Raw genomic sequence first — 22,240 nt, forward strand, 5'->3', positions numbered from 1 at the left:
TGGTAGTGCCCTCCCTCCCCGGGGACAGATAGGTGGCAGCCTCCTGTGAAAGGCTGGAGTAATGCAGAAGCCGAAGGTCCACCTGCATTTCCTTGGTCCACGGAGAAGCCAGTTCTCCATGGCAGTGTCCGCTTGCGGGATGGGTGGCATGCCCAAAGGGAACTGTTCTCTCAGCAACTGGTCAGAGCTTCCCTTGGTTCTGCGGTCCAGGGGGTGTGTCAGCCTCATGGTTGAATTCTGGGCTATTCGGGATGCTATTCTTTCTTGTGGTTGTTGGGTGGTTGGTTTCTGTTGCGGGGAGTGGAACTGGAGAGTGTTTATTTTGCCACCTTTGTTTTTGATACTCTAACATGTTGGGACTTTGCTGATCCTCCCAGACTAAAAACTGCATAGGCAGAGAAAATGTACATCTCCTAGCATAAAACCCAGCACACAGAAACAGCTTCATAAATACCTAATGCATACATGAATTAAAATCATAGTCCCTGTAAGACTAGCTAATTCCCAAAGAGCAAATGACTCACTTGCTGAGTTTGCCTGTCTAAAACCCCAAGATCCAGAGCCCTTACCCCAACCACTTCTTTTATTGTGTTCTCAAACTCCCAGAAACTGTCCCTCTGCCCAGTCACTCCAGAGCCAAGTATGGGGCAACTGGGGACAACCCCCAAGCCCCAGAGACTGCTCACATATTAAAACTCACCCCTGACCCTGCCTTGCCTACTCCTTCCCCGAGAACCACAATGAAAGCTTTGCCTATTTTTCTCCGTCTCTCTCCCCACTGTCTGACCCTGTGGCCTCTGGTGCCCTGGGATGCCCCTCTGCTTGGGAATCTGCGAGTGTGACACTCTTCTGCGGCAGTGGTCTCTGATCTGTGGACCTCACCGTTCCTGAACAGGATACCTGAGGTATCCCGGAGGCCCCTCGCAGGTGGGGGCTTCAAGAACACAGAACTGGCTCTGGCTTAGTCTGGGCTGCGTCACATCATGGTGGATGGCAAGGGTGGAAAGGCAGGAAGGAGCAGGCAGTGATGACATCCCCAACTGGAGCGGAGGAGAGAAGGGCCCCATGCCACAGTGACCCAAAGCCTCCCGACAGTGCCACCTGGGGGCCAACTGTATTCAAACTTCAGCAAAAATAAAACTCACACAGTGGTTCCTCATTCCTTCCCAACCGAGGCTCTGTGTCTGGGACACTTGAAGGAGGCAGAGCAAACCTTGGGTCGACACAGCGAGCAGGTATTTATTGGCTGGGGACTAGTTTCCAGGTACTATTCCAGGCACCAGGGTTACAGAGACAGAGAAAATATCCAAGTTCTTACAGCGTTTACCTTCCAATGAGGGTACAGAGGTGATTCCCAAATAAATATCGGCTGTGTCAGATGCTTTAATGTGAAAGGACAGGAGGCACAGAGTTACAGGGACTGCATTTCTGCAGAGCAGGATGAGGAAGCTGACATTTGAGCAGAGACTTGTGGGTGCTGAGAGGTGATGACAGGTAAGATTGAGTGTGGCCATGTATTTGCATCTGGAGGACGTGCTCACTTGTGGGGAGACAGTTTGGGGTTAGCCTCTGGGACATCTCAGAAGGTCCAAGAGTCCTCTGGAGTTGGACACTCTCCTCTTCCATCATTTCTGATGAAGCAGAAGGAAAAAGGAAAAAAGGCAAATTTAAGATAAGAAAAAAGAGGACAGAAGTAACAGGAAGAAGAGGAGGAAGAGGAGGAGCCCTTTGAAACCACTTTAACCAGTATAATATCAGACTTTAGAGATGATAAGTACCACATTTTTAAATAAAATGTATCAATTCTCACTTTTTAAAATAAAAACTTAGTCTTATCACGTTACCTCAGAAGTTCAATTTATAAGAGTTGAATTAGATTTGGTTACAGTTTTGGTAAAACATTTAGTTTTTGAAAAGCCTATCTGTTCAACTAAAAGGTGCATGTGGCACTGTGCTCATTGTTGTTGTTATTTTGTTGCTACACTTTGCAGAGTTGATTTCCTGATTGAGAACATGAATAAAATGAGCTACTTTGTGTTAACTCAGTACATTGGCCAGGTCTCTGCTGTTTCTTGGCTAGGAAACAGGAGATATGGCCCAGAGCAGACTGCATGAAACAAAATAGAACATAAAGCCAGACCATCCTCTAGATCCTGCAAATGGTGGAGGCAGCCTAGGAATATCCATGATAACTAAGATTCTGCTTGATTTGTATTTGATTACATGTGAAGCGCTTATTTAAACAATGTTTAAAGAAGGAAATGTTTCAGGAGATGATTTAGACCTGAAGAAGCCCATTCTGATCATGAAGTGAGAGTGGAAAGGAAGGAGAAATAGCTAATGATCTGCTGAGACCGTGACATGAATCTGAAAGGGTCTCCTTAAAAGCCTAGGAAGCAACTGATTCACCCCCCAGTGTCTGCAGTGCAGGGTGCTGCAAATGATCCCCAACAGGAATGCAGGGTGTGTGAAATCTCAATTTTTAAATAGCTAAGTTCCTACCAGTAGTAACCCAGAGACTCTGGCAGGAATGGTGGTTAGACCCACGCAAGGAAAACAGCAAGGAGCAGAAGGGGAAGAGCCAGGAACTTGAAGAGCTGGGTGGGCAGGCTAGGCTTCCGCATCTCCCCCACTGCGCGCGTCTTCGTGGGCCTCAGTGTCCGGTCCCACTGGGTCAGGATGGCGTTCCTGGCTCCTGGCCACTTCCCTGGGCCCACCAGCCTGAACTGGTAGGGGCTGCAGGGGCCGAAGAAAACTTCCACGGCCAATCTGGGATCCGTGAGGAACAGCCACGGGATGCTGGGCTTCACCCCAATGAAGGAGGCGAGTTCGTCCATGTAAACGATGTAGTCCGTCTGTATGGTCTCGCTCTTGCCGAACCTAGAGGCAGGGGAGGAAACGCTACCGTGGGTGACCAAAGCCAAACCTGATTTAGAACAGGAACAGGGAGGGTGCCCCCTCCTTTCCCGGGGTACACCAGCATCAGTCTTCGATTGCTTGTTCAGCCTACACTGAAGTTTTGTCTTAGAACCTGCATACTGACCTCATTTGGAAATCCTCCATGTTGCAGGGCAGCTGAGAAGGGCATTTTTTATCCCCATTGGCAAACAGATAAATTGTCCTTTGCTCAAGTTAATCAGGGACAGAGCTGGGAGGGGGGCGTTGCCATCCCATCCCCGTGTTGGTGAATCGTTTCTATCAGGCATCTGAAGGATCATCGCCACCTTGAAGGGTGCCCGGGCCAGAGGACAGAACTCCACAGCTGGGAGCTCAGCGCCTTTGATTTCTGATCATCCCTGGGTCTCTTTTCTGGGAGGCATTACCAGAGACCCAGAGGGACACAACTGACCTTGACACGCAGATTCCCCACCTGCTAGTCACCTTGTGTCTACGTTTAACAGTAGATTTTCACTAGCTCTTCTCCGCGAGACGGATGTGGCTCCTAGCTGTCACCCTGATGACCTCATTTAGGACCCTTTGAGACAAGGAGTCCCACAGATTCCCACGCCCCTGGACCTCGTCAACAACGGGCGCTCTTACCATTTGAGCTTCTTCCCCATTTTCTCATCAATGTCACTCATCATGTCATTCCTAGAAGGCAAACTACAAGTTCCTGAGAGAGATGGAAAGAAAAGACAACAGGTGAACAACTCTCGTGTAGCCAGAGCCTCCCACTTTCCCTTGTTAACAAGTTAAAAGACACATTCATTATTCCCGTTTTTTTTTTTCGGTTTAGTAAAATAAAATGCTGAAGACATGAACAGGTGATTTCTGAGACAGACAGTGATCCGCTTCCACTCCTCGTCTTCTCAGAACTGAGACACCTCACAATAATTCAAAACCACCGTCTGATCAGCTTTATCTTTATTCTTAAACTGACTACCAGATGTTTTATATCAGTTTCAGGGATGATATTCTAATTTTTCAGTCATATTTTAAAGCCACACAGAGGAGAACTGGCAGGATGTTTTTTCAATATTTTTTAAAAAAACAACCAAACAAAACTCCATAGGAAATAATTCTGCTTTGCTGGAAGAGGGAATTTCCAGCAAGTAAGATACAGAATTTAGTGAAGCCTCCAGGCTCCCATGGACCACCCACAGGTCTTCCTGAAAATAAAGAACATGTATTGTCCCCAAGTCATCAAGAACACAGAAGAGCCTCAGAAAACAAGATCTGACATGGAGCTGCTCACAAAGGTTGACAGAGTTCTCCGAAATAAGCCCGAATGGTTTCTGTCCAGAGACCCTTCCAATTTAGGATGGCTTCTTTGGCGATCTTGGAATCACTTTGGAAAGAATTAAGCTTAGGTCCGGTGGCTCAGGCCCCACAGGCACAGCTGCTCAGTGACCCCTTCCGTCACTCCTGAGAGGTGGGGTCACTGAGCAGCTGCTTCCACACCTGGGAACCCGTCTTGTCCTTGGGCAGGAAGAGATTTGGGAAGAAACCTACTGTGTTCGTGGTCCACCAGCTGCTGCCATTGGGCTGCTTCTTACTGGCCCTGATGTCCTGGTCCTCTGGTTCTCCCAAAAGAGGCTGCTGGCGTTATTTCCTATCTGTCCTAAGTCTGAGTGTTCCCTTTCTGTAGAGCCCAAGTTACAATTCCTGTCCACCCCTTCCTTAGGTTCCAGTCTCTCTGGGCCTGAGCCCTGGGTGGCACCAAGGGCAACCTCAAGCCATTGTCTTCCTGTCTGCCACCTCCCCGAGCAACATCAGCCTCTGGGCAGCAGCACCCTCTGCCTGGGGTGGGGGGAGTCAGGGAGTTGCAGGGAGATCACTGAGGGTGGGAGGCCTGGTGGTGAGGGGGGGCCAGGATGGGGAGAGGTAGCCTCCAAGTTCCTGTGAGTGGAAGGATCTTTAAACCCCATAAGCCGTGGTAGGACCAGGAGCCTCAGAGATGGCTGTAAAAGGCAGCGGGCCACCCAGCCTTTCTCATCCAGAAATTTAATGGCTCAAGGTGCAACTCCACTTTATGCAATGAACTTTGACGTCCTTTGTTCCCCTCTAATCACGGGAGCCTACTTAGTCTTGTGATGTGCCTCTGCACACAACTGCAGAAGTTCAGCGCATCTGACCCCAGGGCCCGCCACTGGAGGACACTGATGGCCTTCCTTCCCGGCCATCTTTTTCTTTTTTTTAATAACGTAGAAAGTCAGTCCTCTTCTATCTTAGAAATGGACCCTGGGCCACACCTAGCACTCTCTGCCTCTGATCATGCACTGCTTCTCCTTCACGGACACACAGAGGGAAGATGATGGTAGCAAACCTAGCACCAGGCTGACCATGGCCGTGGACACCTGAGCGGGCTGGATATGGGCTTGAAGCGCCTTTTCCTATTAACCTTCCAAGCGATGTCATCCCACTGAATTTTGAAATCACAATTTTATGAAGCTGTCATGCACTTCAGATTAAGAACTCGGGTGTTCTTCATGAATGACCGCTGGTGACTATCAGCTGGAAGGAATCATAAGTGACAAAAAGCTTCCCTAACCATCTCTTACTACTGCACATCATAGTCCCACGTGGTAGAGTTCAGTGGCTTATAAAACAGAGCACTGAAGAACATGGAGTCACAGATGCCCCAAACCAGATGGGATCCTTGTGACGAGGACCAGGGTTTTCTCAGGGACTCAATGACCTTGTCATGGGCACCCGTCCCTGAACTCTGGCTGCTTACCCTTTATGACACGGGTTGCCCAGCGGGCCTGCAGGTCCGTTGTGGGGATGGCAGCCCCCAGGGACTGGACCAGGCCAATCACAGCCAAGGTCGACTTCTCGAGCTGAGGGGGGAAGATGCCTTTGTACAAGGTGACCTCGTTGTTCCTGCTTTTGATGATGGAGTCGTCAAGGAAGGGGTAGGCATTACTGTAGCCTGTGGCGAAGATGACGCAATCGATGGCCTCAAACACCGTCCCATCCTCAAAAATGGCCGAGGTCTCTGTGAACTTCTTCACATTAGGCTTGATAGAGACCCTGCCGCAGAGGATGTGGGCCGGGAGGTCATCATTGAACACGGGCTCCTTCCTCAGGGCTCTGTAGGACACGGAGACAAGCATTAGAACTGCAACATTCCCCCTGGGTCATACACAGATTGACAGGGAAGGAGAACACCACCCAGGATATTTTTTCTGAGCTGTGGAGTAACCAACAGTTAAAAAAACAAAACCTCAGGGAGGCAGCTTGGCTGACCCCGGATCTGTTTTCTATGCGGCTCCCCTTCTCGCCCATCCCTCACTCGTTCCAAATCCAAGCATGAACCAACCCCACACCCAACCAGAATGAGACGGTGTGCTTTATAGCCCATTCCCCCTAAATCGAGCTTTGCCTTTACAACCATTTCCCATCATTTGCCTTTTCTCCTTTCAGAGCCCAAGTTACAATCCTATGCTCAAGAGGAGTGAGCGTCCCTCCCCTCCCTAATTCCAGCCTCTCTGGCCTGAGACCCGAGTGAAACCCGGTGAATACTCCTTTTCCTTCTAGGGAAAAGTCCTAATGTGAGAGTGCCTGCTGCTTGTACTTTTTCTTTGCTACCTATTTATTACCTGTGAACCTGGATAAAATCAAGGGTTCTTAGATTCTCTGTGCCTCATTTTTCTCGTCTGGTACTAACACTCATACCTGCCTCAGGTGGCTGGGAGACCTGAATAACATGAAGAATTTTGCAGTCTCTAGCATGGGATCCAGTGCTGAAAAATGTCAGCTGCTGCTTCTAGTAAACTCCAGCCTGACCGTTGTAATACAAAGAAAGTCCAACAGGAGAAAGAAGGTGGAAGGTGGGTTAGTGCAGCTGGGCTGTCACAGAGGGACAAGGCCTGAGCTCCCCCAGGTGAGGGACAGGGCACCTAGGAATCTCGTTGGCCAGGAAAGGAGGGGGCCGGTCTGAAGTTTTGGGCCCTGGAAGTCTGAAAAGAGCGAGTTCCACTATTTTTTACTCAATAACATCCCTAGTGGACACAGATCGTCTGAGCTCACTGTGGAACTGGAGGAAGGGGCCAGTTATTATGTGGCAGCAGGTGCTGGGCATCCTGAGCTCCTCTGTCTCAGATGAGACCCCTGCTTCCCCGCAGGCTTCTCCCCCGCCAGCGAGTGTCAACCCCACCCTGCTCTGTCCTCCAGCGCCTCCTTGCTCTCACACCCTTGATCCAGCCCAACAGAAGATCCTGTCTGGGTCTGCCTTGGGCTCCCTTGGAATCTGCCACTTCTGACCCCTCACTGCTGCTGGCAAGCCGTGTCCAAGCCGCCATCCTGTCATCTGGGTGTGACAGTAGTTCTGAACTGGTCCTTTACTGCTGCCGGCTCTGCCCTCTGCATGGGGTGGCGACCACAGCAGTGGAGTGACCTCCAGTGCCAACTTAGATCTCGTCCCTGACATGCTCAGATGCCTATGGCTTCCTGTCACTCCCCACAGTGCCCACTAGGTCCCACGGCTGGCTCCTCTGCAGCCTTTCTCCCCTTCCCAGGAGTCAGGTTGATCCTGCCACCATGTCCCCAGGCAGCGGGCCATGCCCTCGCCTGCACACCCCCAGGCCCATCCCTCACCTCCGAAGTCTCCCTCAAACTCCTCTTCTGAGGTCCCCGCTGAGGACCCTGATGGAAACTGTCCTGATGGCACGGGCCACCGCCTTGCTGGCCCTTTCTTCTCATGGCAGCCCACCCACGAGGGCCACTCTTTCTAGCTCGTCGGGTTCCTGTTACTTGTTGCTGTATCCACGGGACCTAACCGGGGACTGGCAGGTAATAAATGCTCAATGGATACTTATGGATTAATGAATTCACTCTGAGGTTTGGTTTTCACTCCACATCAGAGTCATTTCTTACCGTGAGGTGGGCTCGGAGGAGTTAGAGGAGCCACTGAGGAGGAAGCTCCAGATGTGGCCATAGTTCAGTGAGGGGGACCGGCTGGGGGTGTGCAATGAGAGTGTCCCCGGGGAAAGCTCTCTTGCCTTGTTTGACTTTGCCACTCAGTGTGAGGCAGCGAGCACGTGGCCAAGGGGCTCTGGAGCCAGCAGATCTGGCTGTTTTGAATGCTACTTCTACTTGCTGGCTGAGGGACTTCGGTAAAGTTACCAACTACATTGAACCCCAGTTTCCTTGTCTCTAAAATGGGGATGCTAATGGAGCTCTCTTCAGAGTTGTGTGGATAAAATGAGATAATACACGTTGGAGCCTAGCAGAGGCTTCAGAAGACTCTGACATGAATTAAGTGCTTAAAACATTAAGTGCTATTATGATTATCGTAGGAACCGATTGCTTAAGCCTTGTGGGACTGTGCCGTCGAGTAAATCTGCTACGGAGGGTGGGTGGAAATCACTCCTAAGACTGGCAGCTCTTGATCCTCTGATGTAGGAAATGTGATCACTACACCAATATTTTGATTTGCTTTGTGATTACCACACACTTTCAGGGTGGTTGACACTGAAACAACTCAGCAGAAACACCACGTCCCGCTACGTTACCCGTTTAGAGGCATCAAGCCGTAGTTCTCGTGCTTGAACTTTGAGTTCATCTGCTTCATGTACCACCAGTCGGAGATGGCTGTGGGCAAGCTGTTCTTGAGGAACGTCTGAAAGCGCGTGATGAACACCATGTCCCAGGGGTAGCCATCGTCCCAGACCCGGCTCAGCACCCAGGAGCCACTTCTGGAGCTGATGACGACCTGCAAACACCAAGTCAACCATGAGAGCTGCACATTCACAGTGGACGATGCGATGCGCTTCCCCTGTCAGAACGGGGTCATCACCCGGCTCCCCGGGTGCTGCTGCAGGAATCCCTCAGCGCCCAGCCCTCTTTGGGAGCTGCTTTGGCTGAAGTGATGGGTCTCCCTCGAGGTCTTGTGCCCTTCCTGAGTCCCCTGCAGGCAGTGACTGGCCCATGCAGGTGTAAAAGGCTCAGACCGTCAGTCACCTCGACTTGGGAAAATCTCAAAGGGATCCCGAGAGCACTCCCAGAGCATTCACGGGAGCTCATTCACCTGAGGTCAGCTGCCCTGCTGGTGGGTGCGGGCAAGTGCTCACATTTTAACCCAGTCTTCCCTGGCTTAGGTGCCGGATAACGGAATCCCAGCCGTGATTCCTTGAGAGCTTCCCTGACCGCTGCCATCCACAGACAAGCAACCATGACCTAACAGCGGGGGTTTTGAATGAAAACGCCTGCCTCCGTCCTAAAAGAAGGAGGGAATTTGGAACTGGAAAGCCATAGGCTCACATCCTGGCTTCCTGGTGTCAGCCTGGGGAGGAGCAGTGCCTCCACACGACATGTGTGCGAGGGCTGATTTAATGCTACCACCTTCACAACGTGGCTAATAGCACTGAGCATGTGGCACCTGCTCAGGTTTTGTTCATCCCAAACAGTGTCGTTTTTTTCCCTTTTCTTAAAAAAAAAAAAAAAAAAAACATTTTTATATAAAGTGTCATTTAAAGGCATTTCTTATAAGGGAGGCTAGACAAACAGCAAAAGACGGAAGATCAATGAATTGAGAGCCTTGGAAATGGTCTTTCTTCCCGGTCATCCATCATGGGGACAAACACAAAGTCCACGGCACCGTGGTGGTCTCATCATACCTTTCCTTAGCTCAGGAGGCTTCAATATTTGCCTTTCCTTGTGGATGATTTCTGATTATTGAGCCTGCTGTTGAAGTCCTTGAAAAGACGTCGTCCCCCGACCCCACCCTTTCTTTCCCGACTCAGTTCCTGCAGCTCCTCGGTTTTTGGCATCGGAAGACCAGAATTTCAGCTCCAGTCCTTTCGGGCCTCCACGAAGACGAGGGCAGCTCTGGTCCTCAGTCCCTTCCTGTAAATGGCAGGGTGAAGCGAGCTCCCGTCGTCCACCCTCCCAGGACTCCTCTCCACGCAGGTGTTGAGCACCGTGGTGCAGGACGCAGGTCGCAGGGGTGAGAGCCTCCATCCAGCTGGAGGAGTCTCAGCAGTGAGAGTGCGCGGCTCCTCCTGTCTTCACGCCTCTGCTCCTGCCATGAGCGCTCCAAGCGCAGAGTCTGCCTCCTCCACCGTGAGCCCATGATCTGTCGAGGACGGGCTCTGGTCCACCTGCTGTGAGGCCTCCAGCTCTGCAGTCACTTAGGCACTGGGTCCTGGCATCTGCCCTTTCCTCCAGTGGCAGCCCCTACACTGCGGTCACCCCTTCTGCTGAGCTCTTGCCGTCATGTTGGATCCGCACTCGATGGTGAGCTAGATCTTAGATTCCTTGGAAGAGAGGCCGTGGGGCCGAGTTCCTGTGTTCCTCCCTGTGCCTCGTAGTTTGGTAAACAGGCACACAGGACGTGTGTTCACTCCCTGTGTCCCGTCACCATCACCCCACTTCAGTGACCGCAGCACCACGAGGTCAAGGTGGACATGTGTAGTGGATGGCCAGGGCATCTCTTGGGATGACCCAGGTTGGGGACCTATGACATCCGGAGATGTGATTCCTATCTCTGGGATTCCAAGTGCCAATCCTTACAGAATCTGCCCAAGCTAGCAGGTGACATCTGTATGAGCTCATTCCCTGAGGACCCAGGTCACCATCTTCTCCATCTTCCCCCGCCTCTCCTCAGCTCGTCCTTCCCAAACCCCTGAGCTGCAGCCACAGGACTGTGAGACATGGAGCCCCTGGCCTCCAGACTTTCTGACATCTGCCTCTCTCTCAGCTTCTAGTTCTCAGCGTACAGGTCATCAGGTCCTTCCAGTTGCCCCAGGAAGTAGGCGTCCTCGACTGATGGCCTGGTGACAGGCTGTCTCTTGACTTTCTAGTCCTTTCACAGCTTTAACTTGCACATTTGAGCATTTACTTATTCCACGTGTCTTTTTGCACTAGACGGAGTTCCACGTAAGGCCAATGTCTGCTGTGTTTCTCGCTCCCTCCAACACGCACCCCAGTGCCCGGCACCCAGGAGGCTTCCAACAGATACCCTCGGATGCAGCATGAGGAACCTGAGACCCCGAGGCAGTGAACGAGTTGCCCAAGAGTCTCAGAGTCATGACCTTGACCCTGAATCCACTTCAGTTTTAGAGGAGTCAATCAGACAGGTGTGAGGCACCAATGTGTTGAAGAAAGCCCACTGGGCCAGGTGTGGTGGTGCACACCTGTCATCCCAGCGGCTCGGGAGGCTGAGGCAGGAGGACCATAAATTCAAAGTCAGCCTCAGCAAAAAGCAAGGCACTCAGCAACTCAGTGAGACTCTGTGTAGCTAAATAAAATACAAAATAGGGCTGGGGATGTGGCTGGGTGCCCCTATGTTCGATCCCTGGTTGTCCCCCCCACCCCCCCCAAAAAAAGATTGTTGGATGCCAGCATCACTCCTTGCCCCTGCCTGTCACCTAGGAAGCTGGGCCTCGTGAAACACCTCTTAGCTTTCACCAGGTGCCCCCTCCCCATTGCAGACCCCACCTCTCAATGTCGTCATGTGCTTCTGTGCTGGCCCTGGTTGTGTGGGGCGGTACCTTTTCAGCCACGCGACTGAGCTCTATGGCAATGTCAGAGCCTGAGTTCCCCAGGCCAATCACCAGCACTCGCTTCCCCTTCCACAGGCCCGGGTCCTTGTACTCCCTGCTGTGGAAGCACTGGCCCCCGAAGTGCTCCAGACCTGCACAACAAGTGGGAGACGTTTCCTTTAACCAGGGGGGTAAAGTCACAGCAAGGGGGAATTCTAATGCTCTTTTAGATAGAGCAGGAAGGTCCTTTGACCTTGGCATTTTATTTGAAGAAAAAAGACACTTGGGTATGGGTAGAGTGTGCCCCCCAAAGGATTCTGTGCTGGGTGTCTGGTCCCCAATGTGGCGGGGTGAGAGGAGGTGGGGCCCTCAAGAGGGGGACCATGAAGGAGGAGATGTGGCCCCTGGGGGCGCTGCCCTTGGAAGCAGGTAGTGCTGGTCTGGTGGAGTGTTTATTTCCATGAGAGCAAGCCAGGCTCCCCAGTCCCTCTTGCTTCTGTCCCACCACGGAATCTACTCTTTTGGCAAATGGCTGGCTCCCTTTCCATTTCTGTGCTGTGTGATGGTGCAGCGAAGGGTCCCTTGCTAGAATGCTAGCACCATGACACTTGGATCTTCTAGCCAGAATCATGAGCCAAATGCATTTTTATTTGTTAATGTGTCCAAAGCCTCAAGTATTCTATTATAGCATCAGAAGTCATAGTAATACAAACATCATTAGTTTAATCCTTTTTGTCAAATTTGTAGATGGTGGCCGACGTTTCAGACTTACCTGGAAAGGAGTCTTTTGGTAGATTGGGGTATACATGATGTCCAGAACAGATCATAACAGCATCAAAGACAGCCGACTCTTTTTTACCGTTCTTTTCAGTTTCAACATCCCATTGGCCAGTAGTTGAGAAATCAGGACGCTTTCTTATACTGGATACAAGTGTCTAAGAGAAATACAAAAAGAAAGCCTTCTTTTCTATGCTCATAGGTAGATTTGGAAGAAATAGTATGAAAAATACTCTTAATAGATAGTGGCTTAGGAAAAATTCATTAGTAAGATTCATATTCAAAATTCAAAATTCTCTTCAAAGAAATCAAAACATGGCATGTGGCGTGGGTGTGTGCTTTTTATTCTCGCACGGTTTGTAGTGTACCACCAGTACTTTCTGCAGTGCAAGAAGGACACTCTTTGAGATATAACAGTGAGTTCAGTCATAGTTCACAAGAGGCACATGCCACACAGAAGCACCCTGGTAGCTAGCACTCTTTGCAACAGCAGCCGCATCCTAACCTCTAGACATTCCACTGTTAATATTAGTGTTGTATTAAAGTGAGAGACATCATCTATATCCAGGACACAAGTTTCTCTCAGGCTTTCTTAGGTGTCAGAGTTGCCTAGGAAGTTCGTAAAAGCACACGTCCAGATCTCTGGTTCCGTGGGCCGAGGGAGAAGGTCTAAACCTCCCGGGCCTCCCAGGGGAGGGGAGGCTGCTGGGACTGTGCCGAGCAGCGCCAGTCCCCGTCATCGGTGAGCCTTTAGTCATGGCTAAATGGCTGCCTGCTCCTTCTTTTTAAAAAATCTTTCAATTCTTCTGGTTATATTGAAAGGATAATTTTTTTTATTTGGTATTAATTGTTCTTAGAGATTTTATTATGTAGTATTTCATACCTATGAGAGAACACACACGTGTATGACACTCTACTTAAGAAGTAAAATAATAAGACAGTCACATATGAACCCATCAGATCTTGTACATTATTCTTTAGAATCACATTATTTATTTATCTATCTACCTACTTATTTAGGCTACTGTAAATCATTCCTGTTTTGGATCATGGTTTCTGTTTGCTGCTGGCTTACAGAAATGTAATTGATTTCTGTATGTTGAGTTTGTGGGCTACTTCCTTGCCTAACTTTTTTGTATTTCTACGAATTCTAATATTTTTGTAGATTCCTTTGGATTTAGTACACAGACGATCATATCATCTACAATCACGATGCTTTTCTTCCAAGTTGGGTCATTCCTTTTATTTTTCTTTATTTACTCCATTGTTTCTTAAATTTCAGATTATTGAAGAGAAGTAATAATAATTAGGAGTCCTCACCTTCTGGATTTTGAGGGAAATGTTTCTGTTTGCTCTTCAGCACAGAACTGTCCACTAGTGATATCATATGCACAACATATATAATTTAAGAATTTCCAGCAATCACATTTAAGAGTGAAAAAATGTATGATTTAACCTGTAATAGTCACTCCAGTAGAGTTTCAGTATGTAATCAAAATAAAATTTGTTAGTGAAGTAGTTCATATTTTTTCATAGCAAGATGTTGGAATCCAGTGTGCGTTTTACACTTCAAACACATCTTTTTCCAATGTGACTGGAGGCTGCCATATTGAATAGTGCAGACTGAAGACAATGTTCGTGGATATTTTCAGGGGTCAAGAAAAGTCCCTTCTAATCTTGGTTTGGTGAGAATTTTCTCCTTTTTTAAAATATCTTTCTTTCAAACACAAATGGGTGTTGAGTTTAAGCTAATGTCTTTTTTGAATTTGTTAAACATGATTTTCTTCCTATGATAGGTTTTTATACTGGATTACATCTTTATATTTTATAATATTAAAATCTTGCATCCTTAGACCAAACTCAATTCAATAAAGACTGTTGCTATCATTTTTGAAGGATTTTTGGATTGATTTTCTGGAGGGAGACTGGCCTATTTCGTATTTACATTTTCTGCATTTGATTTTTTTTTTTTTGAGAGAGAGAGAGAGAGAGAAAGAGATTTTTAAATATTTATTTTTTAGTTTTCGGTGGACACAACATCTTTATTTTATTTTTATGTGGTGCTGAGGATTGAACCCAGCGCCCCACACATGCCAGGAGAGCACCCTATCGCTTGAGCCACACCCCCAGCCCAATTTGATATATTTTTTAAATTTGTTTTTAATTAAAAATTTTTTGGACCTTTATTTTATTTATTTAAATGTGGTGCTGAGAATCAAACCCAGGGCTTCACACATGCTAGGCAAGCGCTCTACCACTGAGCCACAACCCCAGTCTTCTGCATTTGATATTAAGGTTATAATGTTATAGGTAAGTTTGGAAAACACCTATTTTTAACTTCTGAAGGAATTTGTAAAATACTGAAATAATTTGTTCATTGCAAATTTGAAAGTACTCATTTATGGAACTATCTCCTTACTTTCTTTATGGAAGATTTCTAGTTTCTGAGTCAAAAATTACAAATCACCAAAGACTTATCAGGCTTTCTACTTCTTCTTGAGTGAATTTTGGTATGTTAAAAAAGATTTTAAGGGGTTGGGGTTGTGGCTCAATAGTAGAGCACTCACCTAGCACATGTGAGGCACTGGGTTCTATCCTTAGCACCACATATAAATAAATAAAATAAAGGTATTGTGTCCACCTACAACTAAAAAACATTTTTAAAAAAGATTTTAAAGATTTAAACAAATCAAAATATTATTTAGCAAACACTTTTACAGTATTCTGGTTATATTTTTAAATTTTACCTATATCTATTCTGTCTACTTTTTCTTCCTCAATGTTATTTGTTTGTCTTGACTCATTTTTTTCCATCTATTTGTCTGTTGCTTATTTTATTAGACTTTTCAAAGGATGTACTTTCAATTTTGCTTTCTATTTAATTAATACTTTATTATCACTTTCATTCTATTCTCTTTGGGTTCATTATGTTTTTCTTCTATAAATTTCTTAAAATTCCTTAGCTTATGACTTTTAAACCTTTCTCACTTTCTATTGCAAACATTTAAGTTTATAACTTCATGAAAGGATAGCTCAAGTACTAATGCATACAGTCTAAATATTCAGTTCTAGATATTTTAAAATTTTCATTAAATTTCTTCTTTGACCCATATGTTATTTAGAAAAATGGGTTTTTTTTGTGTGTGACAGCAATTGAACACAGGGGTGGTTAATCACTCAGCCACATCCCCAACCCTTTTTATTTTTTATTTGAGACAGGGTCTCACTAAGTTGTGTAAAGCTGGCCTCAAGCTTGCAATCCTCCCACCTCAGCCTCCTGAATCACTGGGATTATAGGCATGCACCAGTGCACCTGACTAAGAGTCTTTAATTTCTAAATTTCTGGATATCTTGCATTTATTTATTTGTTATTGATTTCTGAGTTAGTGCCATTTTGGTCCAAGAATTTTATGTCGTCAAATATTTGTAAATTTCTCATGTGTTATAGACAATAAGTTATGTTCTCTGAATCTGGGATTGGAGAAGCCACCCTATTTAAAATGTTGTCAAATAGGAAAAGAATAGTTAAAAGAAAAATGGAACTTCTTCATCAGGACCCTAAGGTCAGCTGTTTCTTACCTCAAATTGTATGTGTTTTAGAAGGCCCTTTTCTCTGGCAAATGAGGTGATGTATTCCTGGAGCTTGCGGTTGTGCATGAAGACGGGGAAGTCCTCAGGATAGGGGAAGTCTGGAAAGCACATCATCTCCTTGGAAGAGTTGGCAAAGACAGATGGGTAGATGCTCGCCCTGCCCTCCTCCACACGTTCCTGTGAGTGAAGGAAATAGGCACCTGAGTGTTCTGACCGTATTCACAGCAGTTCTACACCATCACCCACAGGGAGACTCAGTAAGACCACACATAAGTCAACTTCACTCGCGCAAATCTTCCACAGAATGTGGAAGGACGGGCTTCTCTTCACATATTTTCTAAGGGAACTAGTTTCATTATGTCCTTTAAGAAATGTGTAACTAGAATTATTTCATCTCCTCCAGGCATTAAACATGGTGATGGATGTTTTCCAAATTTCAATCTTGAATGATTTCAATGTGTCACCTCGTGAGCATGAGTGACCAGTTTATAAATGAGCGTTCAATGTATAACAGCAAACAGTGACAGGTGATTGCCAACTATTTATAAGATATGTCAGTGTTAACACTTTAAAATTTAATCTTTCAAAAATTGAGCTTTCCACCATATATCAAGTATCTATTTTGAGCCAAACACATTGCATTTATGGTACTTACGTAGGCAACAAAGTTTTAACTTTCGGAAATGAAAAAAGTATCCAAATTGGTTCTACTAATTCTGAGAAGCTATAGAAAGAACCACCCTTCTAAAATCTTAGAGAGGCCATGAAGTGATGATGAAGAAAGAAAAAGAACATTAAGGAATGACAGTGACGAGAAGATCAGGACCCCGTGTTGTGGTTCTCATCTTGGCCACATGCTGGAATCAACTGGGGCACTTTACCAACAGAGTCTGTCCCACTCTGAGAGCGTTGGCCAGGAGCTTTAAAAGCACCCAAGGAGCTGTTCAGCGAAGGCGGGCAGTCCCAGTACAGAGTGAGACAAACAGAAGTCAAAGGTCACTGTGCGAGACTCCTGCGACACACCTGATAGTGCTGGGAGCTCTGCATGCAAGACAGTGACAGGAGTGAAAGGCATCAAACGGAAAATCCATCTTAGGTTAAGAAGAGACGAACCTTGATACGGCTCTGTGGGGCCACCTTGGCACTCTGTGACCACGGCACAGCCAAAGGGCCTTTCTATCTCAGCAGCTCCCCCAACAATCAATCAGCAAACTGGATTTTGATGAAAGATCAACTGCAGATCTTCCTGTTGCTGGTTCATAATGACAAGTACCGAGCACTGCGAGTCTCTAATTAGGGTTCATGCAACTCACAGCTGTTAGGACCCCCAGAATATGAATGTTTAGTACAAATTAGAATGTTGCACGCATGCCCAAAGCCAGCATGTCTGCAGCCTGGTAAGTAATTCAGTGAATTCAGGAAGTTGGATGGAAGCTATATCAATAAATTAGAGAATACACATCAGGGAATAAGTTGATACAACTTGAGCATCTCAACCTGAAAATGCAAAATCTGAGAAGCTTTCAAATCTGAAACTCTTCAAAGGCCAACATAGACATTGCAGGTGGGAAATTCCACATTTGTGCTTACATGACGGGTTGCAGATGAAACACAGGAACAGTAAAATATTGCACAGAATTGCCTTTTCACTACATGTGTAAGGTGCACATTAGGAACAGATGAATTTTGTGTTTAGACGCAGATCTCATCTCCAAGGCATCTCATTGTATATATGCAAATATTCCAAACTCTGAAAAAAATCCACCCTAAAACCTTCTGATCCCAAACATTTCCAACAATAGACATTCCTCCTATTTTTAAACTAGAAAAGATACAGAGGAAGTTAAGAAAGGGTGAATGCAGAGAAAAGAGCCCCATCCATGAAACTTCTTGCCTATATCCTTGAAATTCACCGATATATTATTTGGAGAGCTCTGAGAAAGAAAGACATTTCACCTGTGGCCTGGTCATGAAGCACCTTATTTTCTCTGTGCTCAAAGGATAGGGAATTATGCTATTTGGGTTTGAATCAGGTTTAGAAGAACTAGGTGGGCAGAGGAAAGTGCTCTAGGAAATAGCAGCAAATGTCAACTGTCTGCACCCTTAGTTTCTCACATCTGACGCCTTCTGAAAGAAAAAGACAGTTGAGAGATTGTAAAACGCGGACTTCAGAAATTAAAGGTAATGAAAATATAAAATGGATGGAATTTGGAAATACAACCTGGGTACAGGGGTGTGGCTGCAGAGTCCTGGGTGGCTGAGAAGCACTGCTGTTCCCACAGCATTTGTGATCTGTAACCCCCTGGTGGGGGTGAAAGAGTTAGGAACCCCTGAGTATGTCACTCCATTTGTTTCTTGTGGCTACTGTAGTAAATTACCATCAGCACGGTGGCCTAAAGAACAGGATTGGTTTTCCTGTAGTTCTGGAGGTCAGCAATCAGAAATCAGCATCTCTGGGCCCCAAAGTCAGCAGGGCCATGCTGGTTTCCAGAGGCTCAGGAGAGGAGCCACTCCTTGCCCCTCAGAGCTCTGTGCACACCAGCATTCCTTGGCTTCTTTGTGTCCAGATGCCACCTGTGTTCCTGGGCCTGTGCTTCCTCTGTGCATCTTCAAATATATATATAATATCTATCTATCTCTCTCTCTATATATATCTCGAGGATTGAACCCAGGGATGCTTTACCACTGAACCACACCCCAGCCCTTTTTTGTTTTTTATTTAAAGACAGGGTCTCACTAAGTTGCTTAAGGCCTCACTAAGTTGCTGGGGCTGGCTTCAAGCTCACAATCCTACTGCCTAAACCTCCCTGGTTGCTGGGATTGAGGTGTGTTCCACTGTGCCCGGCTCCATCTCGATATTTTAAACTTAATCCCAGCACAAACATCCCTTTCTCTTATAAGGCAACTTCCACAGGCCCCAGGGATCAGGACGTTTGATGAGTACATTTGTGGGTATCTGCTGGTGGGTTTCCATGATGGATGATGAGACGGGCATCCACACTTATTTTGTCACACAGCTGTCTCATTGATTATGTGGTTTTACCAGGCCAAAGTCAGCACCTGAAACTCCTTAATTTTTAAATTCAAAAAAATATTTCAATTATACAGATTGATAGGGTGCAGTGTGATGATTCAATACATGTATACACTGTGTAATGACAAATCAAAGCAGTTAAAATTTCCATTTCTTTATACTTTTTTTTTTTTAAATAGGATCTTGCAAAGTTTCCTAGGCTGACCTCAAATACCTGAGTAGCCGGGATCATGGGCGTGCACCATAATGCCTGGCTTGACATTTTAAATGACCTTGTGACTGATGTGTAATAATGGTGCACATCCCAGGGTGATATTTCAGTGTGCGGGTGTTATACATGCTGTTCAAGTCCGGGTGATGAACTTCCCGTCTCCTTGTCATTACTTTGCGTTGTGAGCCTTCAAGCTCCTCTATGCCAGTAACTCATAGATCTAGAATAGGGCATAGTGAGCTGTGGCTCCCACACTGTTCTGTAGAACACTAGAACTTATTCTAATTGTGCGTGGGTGCCTGTTGTCAAACTTCCTATGCTCCTCCCTGTCCCTGCTCTTCCCAGCCTCCAGGAATCACTACATACATCATGATTTTTTTTAATAACCACAAATGAGAAAGAACAGCAGAATTCGTCTGTGTCTGATGACTTCACTTAATATAATGTCCTCTGGTTCCATACATTTTGCTGCAAATGAGAGGCTACCATTCTTTATAAGGCTGAATAATGTTCCACTAGGTGTATATACAGCACATTTTCTTTCCCCACTCACCTGCTATCGGACACCTAGGCTGGTTCCCCTATACCAGTGTCTTGAAGTGTTTTTGTGTGTTTTCTTCTTATACTTTTATGGTGCTAGGTCTTACAGGTTAGGTCTTTGATCCACTTTGAGTTTAATTTTCAAAGGGCAAGAGGGGTCAAATTTCAACATTCTGCATGTGAATACCAGTTTGCAAAACACCTTTTACTAAAGAAGCTGTCCCTTTTCCAACCAATAATGAGGTTGCTGAGAAAGAAATCATGAGAGGAGTCTCATTTACAATGACAACAACCTATGTATAATTTTTTTTAAAACATTTTTTTAGTTGTAGATGGTTACAATATCTTTGTTTTATTTATTTTATTTTTTTATGTGGTGCTGAGGATCAAACCCAGGGCCTCACACATGCCAGGCAAGTGCTCAACCACTGAGCTACAACCCCAAGACCTCTTCAATCAAAATGGCACAGTCTCATGAAAGAAATTAAACAGGACTAGTCAAACATAGGAAGACCTCCCATGTTCATGGATGGAGAGAATTAAATGTTAAAATGTCCATACTACCCAAAGCAATTTACAAATTCAGTGAAATCCACATCAACATACCAATGTCATCCCTCACAGAACTAGAGACAATAATCTAAAATCCACAGGGAAGTGCAAGAGACCTTGAGTAGCCCCGCCCCAATCTTGAGCAAAAAGAACAAAGCTGGAAGGGTCCGGTCACCAACTTCAAAGTACACTACAAAGCTGCAGCGTCACTGAGACCATGGCATTGGCATGACTACAGACTCAACCAAGGGAACAGGACAGAGCGCCCAGAAATGACCCCAGCCCCACAGCCAAATAATGCTCGGCAGAGGTGACCACCCAAGAGCAAAGGCACCCGAAACTTTAAAGTCTGTGGACAGAATCACTAGGAGGACCTTTGGTAGCCTCGGGTTTTCTAAATGAGTGAAATACTTATATGCGTGTATAATATAAACCTAACCAATATTTGACCCTGGATTTCATATCCAAATGGCGGTTATTAATGATTTACCCAGAGGTGAGTTCTGGCTCACAAGGCCAACTTCCAAAGGTAGCCTGTTGCCTAGGTGACCTCTAACTTGAGAGGAGTTTGCTTCCCAGCCTGACCTAGTTTGAGGATTCCAGTAGGGATTTTAACTACCAGGTGGCCAGTTTGGAAGCCGTGTTGGACAGTGTGCTGCTCACCTCCCCTCTGCTCGCCGGCCTCCCGAACCCTGGCCCACTCACCGAGAACTTCCACAGGCCGCCCACGTCATCGCTCCTCTCGAAGCAGATGGGCTCCAGCCCCTCCTCCAGACAGCTCCTGATGGCAGCCAAGCCACTGACACCGGCTCCAACGATGGCCACTCTCCGCCCCATGGCTGCCTGGGCAAAGGACATTGATTGCATCAGTATTCCTGAAAACGTATTTTTTGTGTGTTGCTTTTTGGCATAATAAAAATATTTCTTTTTGCACCCAAGAAAACAGTATGAAAAAAAAAAAAGACTTCAGAACTCTGGTTAGTAATCAAACTATATTCTGTATGTCTCCAATTTCCAAAGAAAATGTTTTCTTCCAAGACATGAAACTCTTTTAGTCTAATCTCCAAAACTGAGAGACTGATGATCCATCATATATATATAATTTATATACAGATAATTCATCTTTTTTTGTGTTTGGCCTTTTGTCATTCACTCTTACCAAAGAGAATGAGCAGAAGAAAGGAAAGGAGAGTCACAACTAAGCCACACACCCAGCACCCAGCCACCTCCTGTGCATGAAGGCCTGAGTGAAGAAACCAGTGTTTATGTGTGTGTGTGCGTGCGGCCACCCTCAGTACCCTGGAGAGTTGTTTCCAGGCCTCCACCCCACCCTGGACACCCCAATCTGCAGATTCTCAAGTCCCTTATATGAAATGGCCTACTATTTGTATCTAATCCATGCACATCCTCCTGGATACTTTAAATCATTGATGTTACTATTAATATCTGATATTACACAAGTGCTATGTGTATCACTGTGCCCTGTATTGTTTAAGGAATAATGACAAGAAAAAAAGCCTTGTGTGTGTTGGGACCAGATCTAGCCATCAGAGGACCACCCAGCCATGGTTGGATGAATCCTCAGGTGTGGAACCTGCAGACGCAGGGGCCAGCTCCACACACACACACACACACACACACTCACACTCACACCTGCCTTCTCATTCTACTTGACGTAGACTGGGGGGTTTACATCTCCACATGCCATGGAGCCAGCCCCTTCCTTCTAAAAACTTACACTTCCCAGCCTCCCCTGTTCCTGAGACTATCGTCAGACTCCACTGCTACTTTTCTCTCTATTTCTTCCTTACTTTCTAGATAGAGTCACCAAGTGCATAAAAACAAAACCCAGCATCTGCCTGGACCGGATGTCCTTCTCCTCCCAGCCACACACCGGCTAGACCCACAGCTGTGCCCCTTCCCGTACCAAGCTCCGGTTCAGCCCTTCACAGCACCAGTCCTTCCCTCCTCTCGCCTTTTCTCGGTCTTCTCCTGTAGGTCCAAGTCCTGTCTGTCCTGGGCGATTTTAAAGAGCAAATGCTCCCCTCCCGGATTCTGGAGGGTTATTGGAAAAGGGAGGAGCTGTTCTTAAAGAGGTAGGGAAACAAG

The 22,240-nt window shown here is 46.5% G+C and overlaps 1 protein-coding gene across 3 annotated transcripts; it reads right to left on the reverse strand.

Moving 5' to 3' along the window:
* Positions 1–1,365: 1,365 nt before the first annotated feature.
* Positions 1,366–22,172, reverse strand: LOC113194234 (flavin containing dimethylaniline monoxygenase 3). 3 transcript variants are annotated; one of them, XM_026405248.2, is made up of 10 exons: positions 22,059–22,172; positions 20,837–20,974; positions 15,783–15,971; positions 12,199–12,361; positions 11,436–11,578; positions 8,457–8,656; positions 5,678–6,033; positions 3,541–3,613; positions 2,503–2,880; positions 1,366–1,631 (listed from the first exon to the last, which is right to left on the reverse strand). In XM_026405248.2, the coding sequence occupies exons 2-9, from the start codon at positions 20,966–20,968 to the stop codon at positions 2,538–2,540; spliced, it is 1,599 nt and encodes a 532-aa protein (XP_026261033.2). In that variant the 5' UTR covers positions 20,969–20,974; positions 22,059–22,172; the 3' UTR covers positions 1,366–1,631; positions 2,503–2,537. The 3 variants fall into 3 exon arrangements, with proteins under 3 accessions (XP_026261033.2, XP_026261034.2, XP_026261032.2); XM_026405249.2 differs by having other exon boundaries at positions 1,366–2,880; positions 20,837–20,970; XM_026405247.2 differs by having other exon boundaries at positions 1,366–2,880.
* Positions 22,173–22,240: the final 68 nt, after the last annotated feature.

The sequence above is a fragment of the Urocitellus parryii genome, chromosome 9 (assembly GCF_045843805.1).
Source record: "Urocitellus parryii isolate mUroPar1 chromosome 9, mUroPar1.hap1, whole genome shotgun sequence".
In the NCBI taxonomy this organism is placed as follows: domain Eukaryota; kingdom Metazoa; phylum Chordata; class Mammalia; order Rodentia; family Sciuridae; genus Urocitellus; species Urocitellus parryii.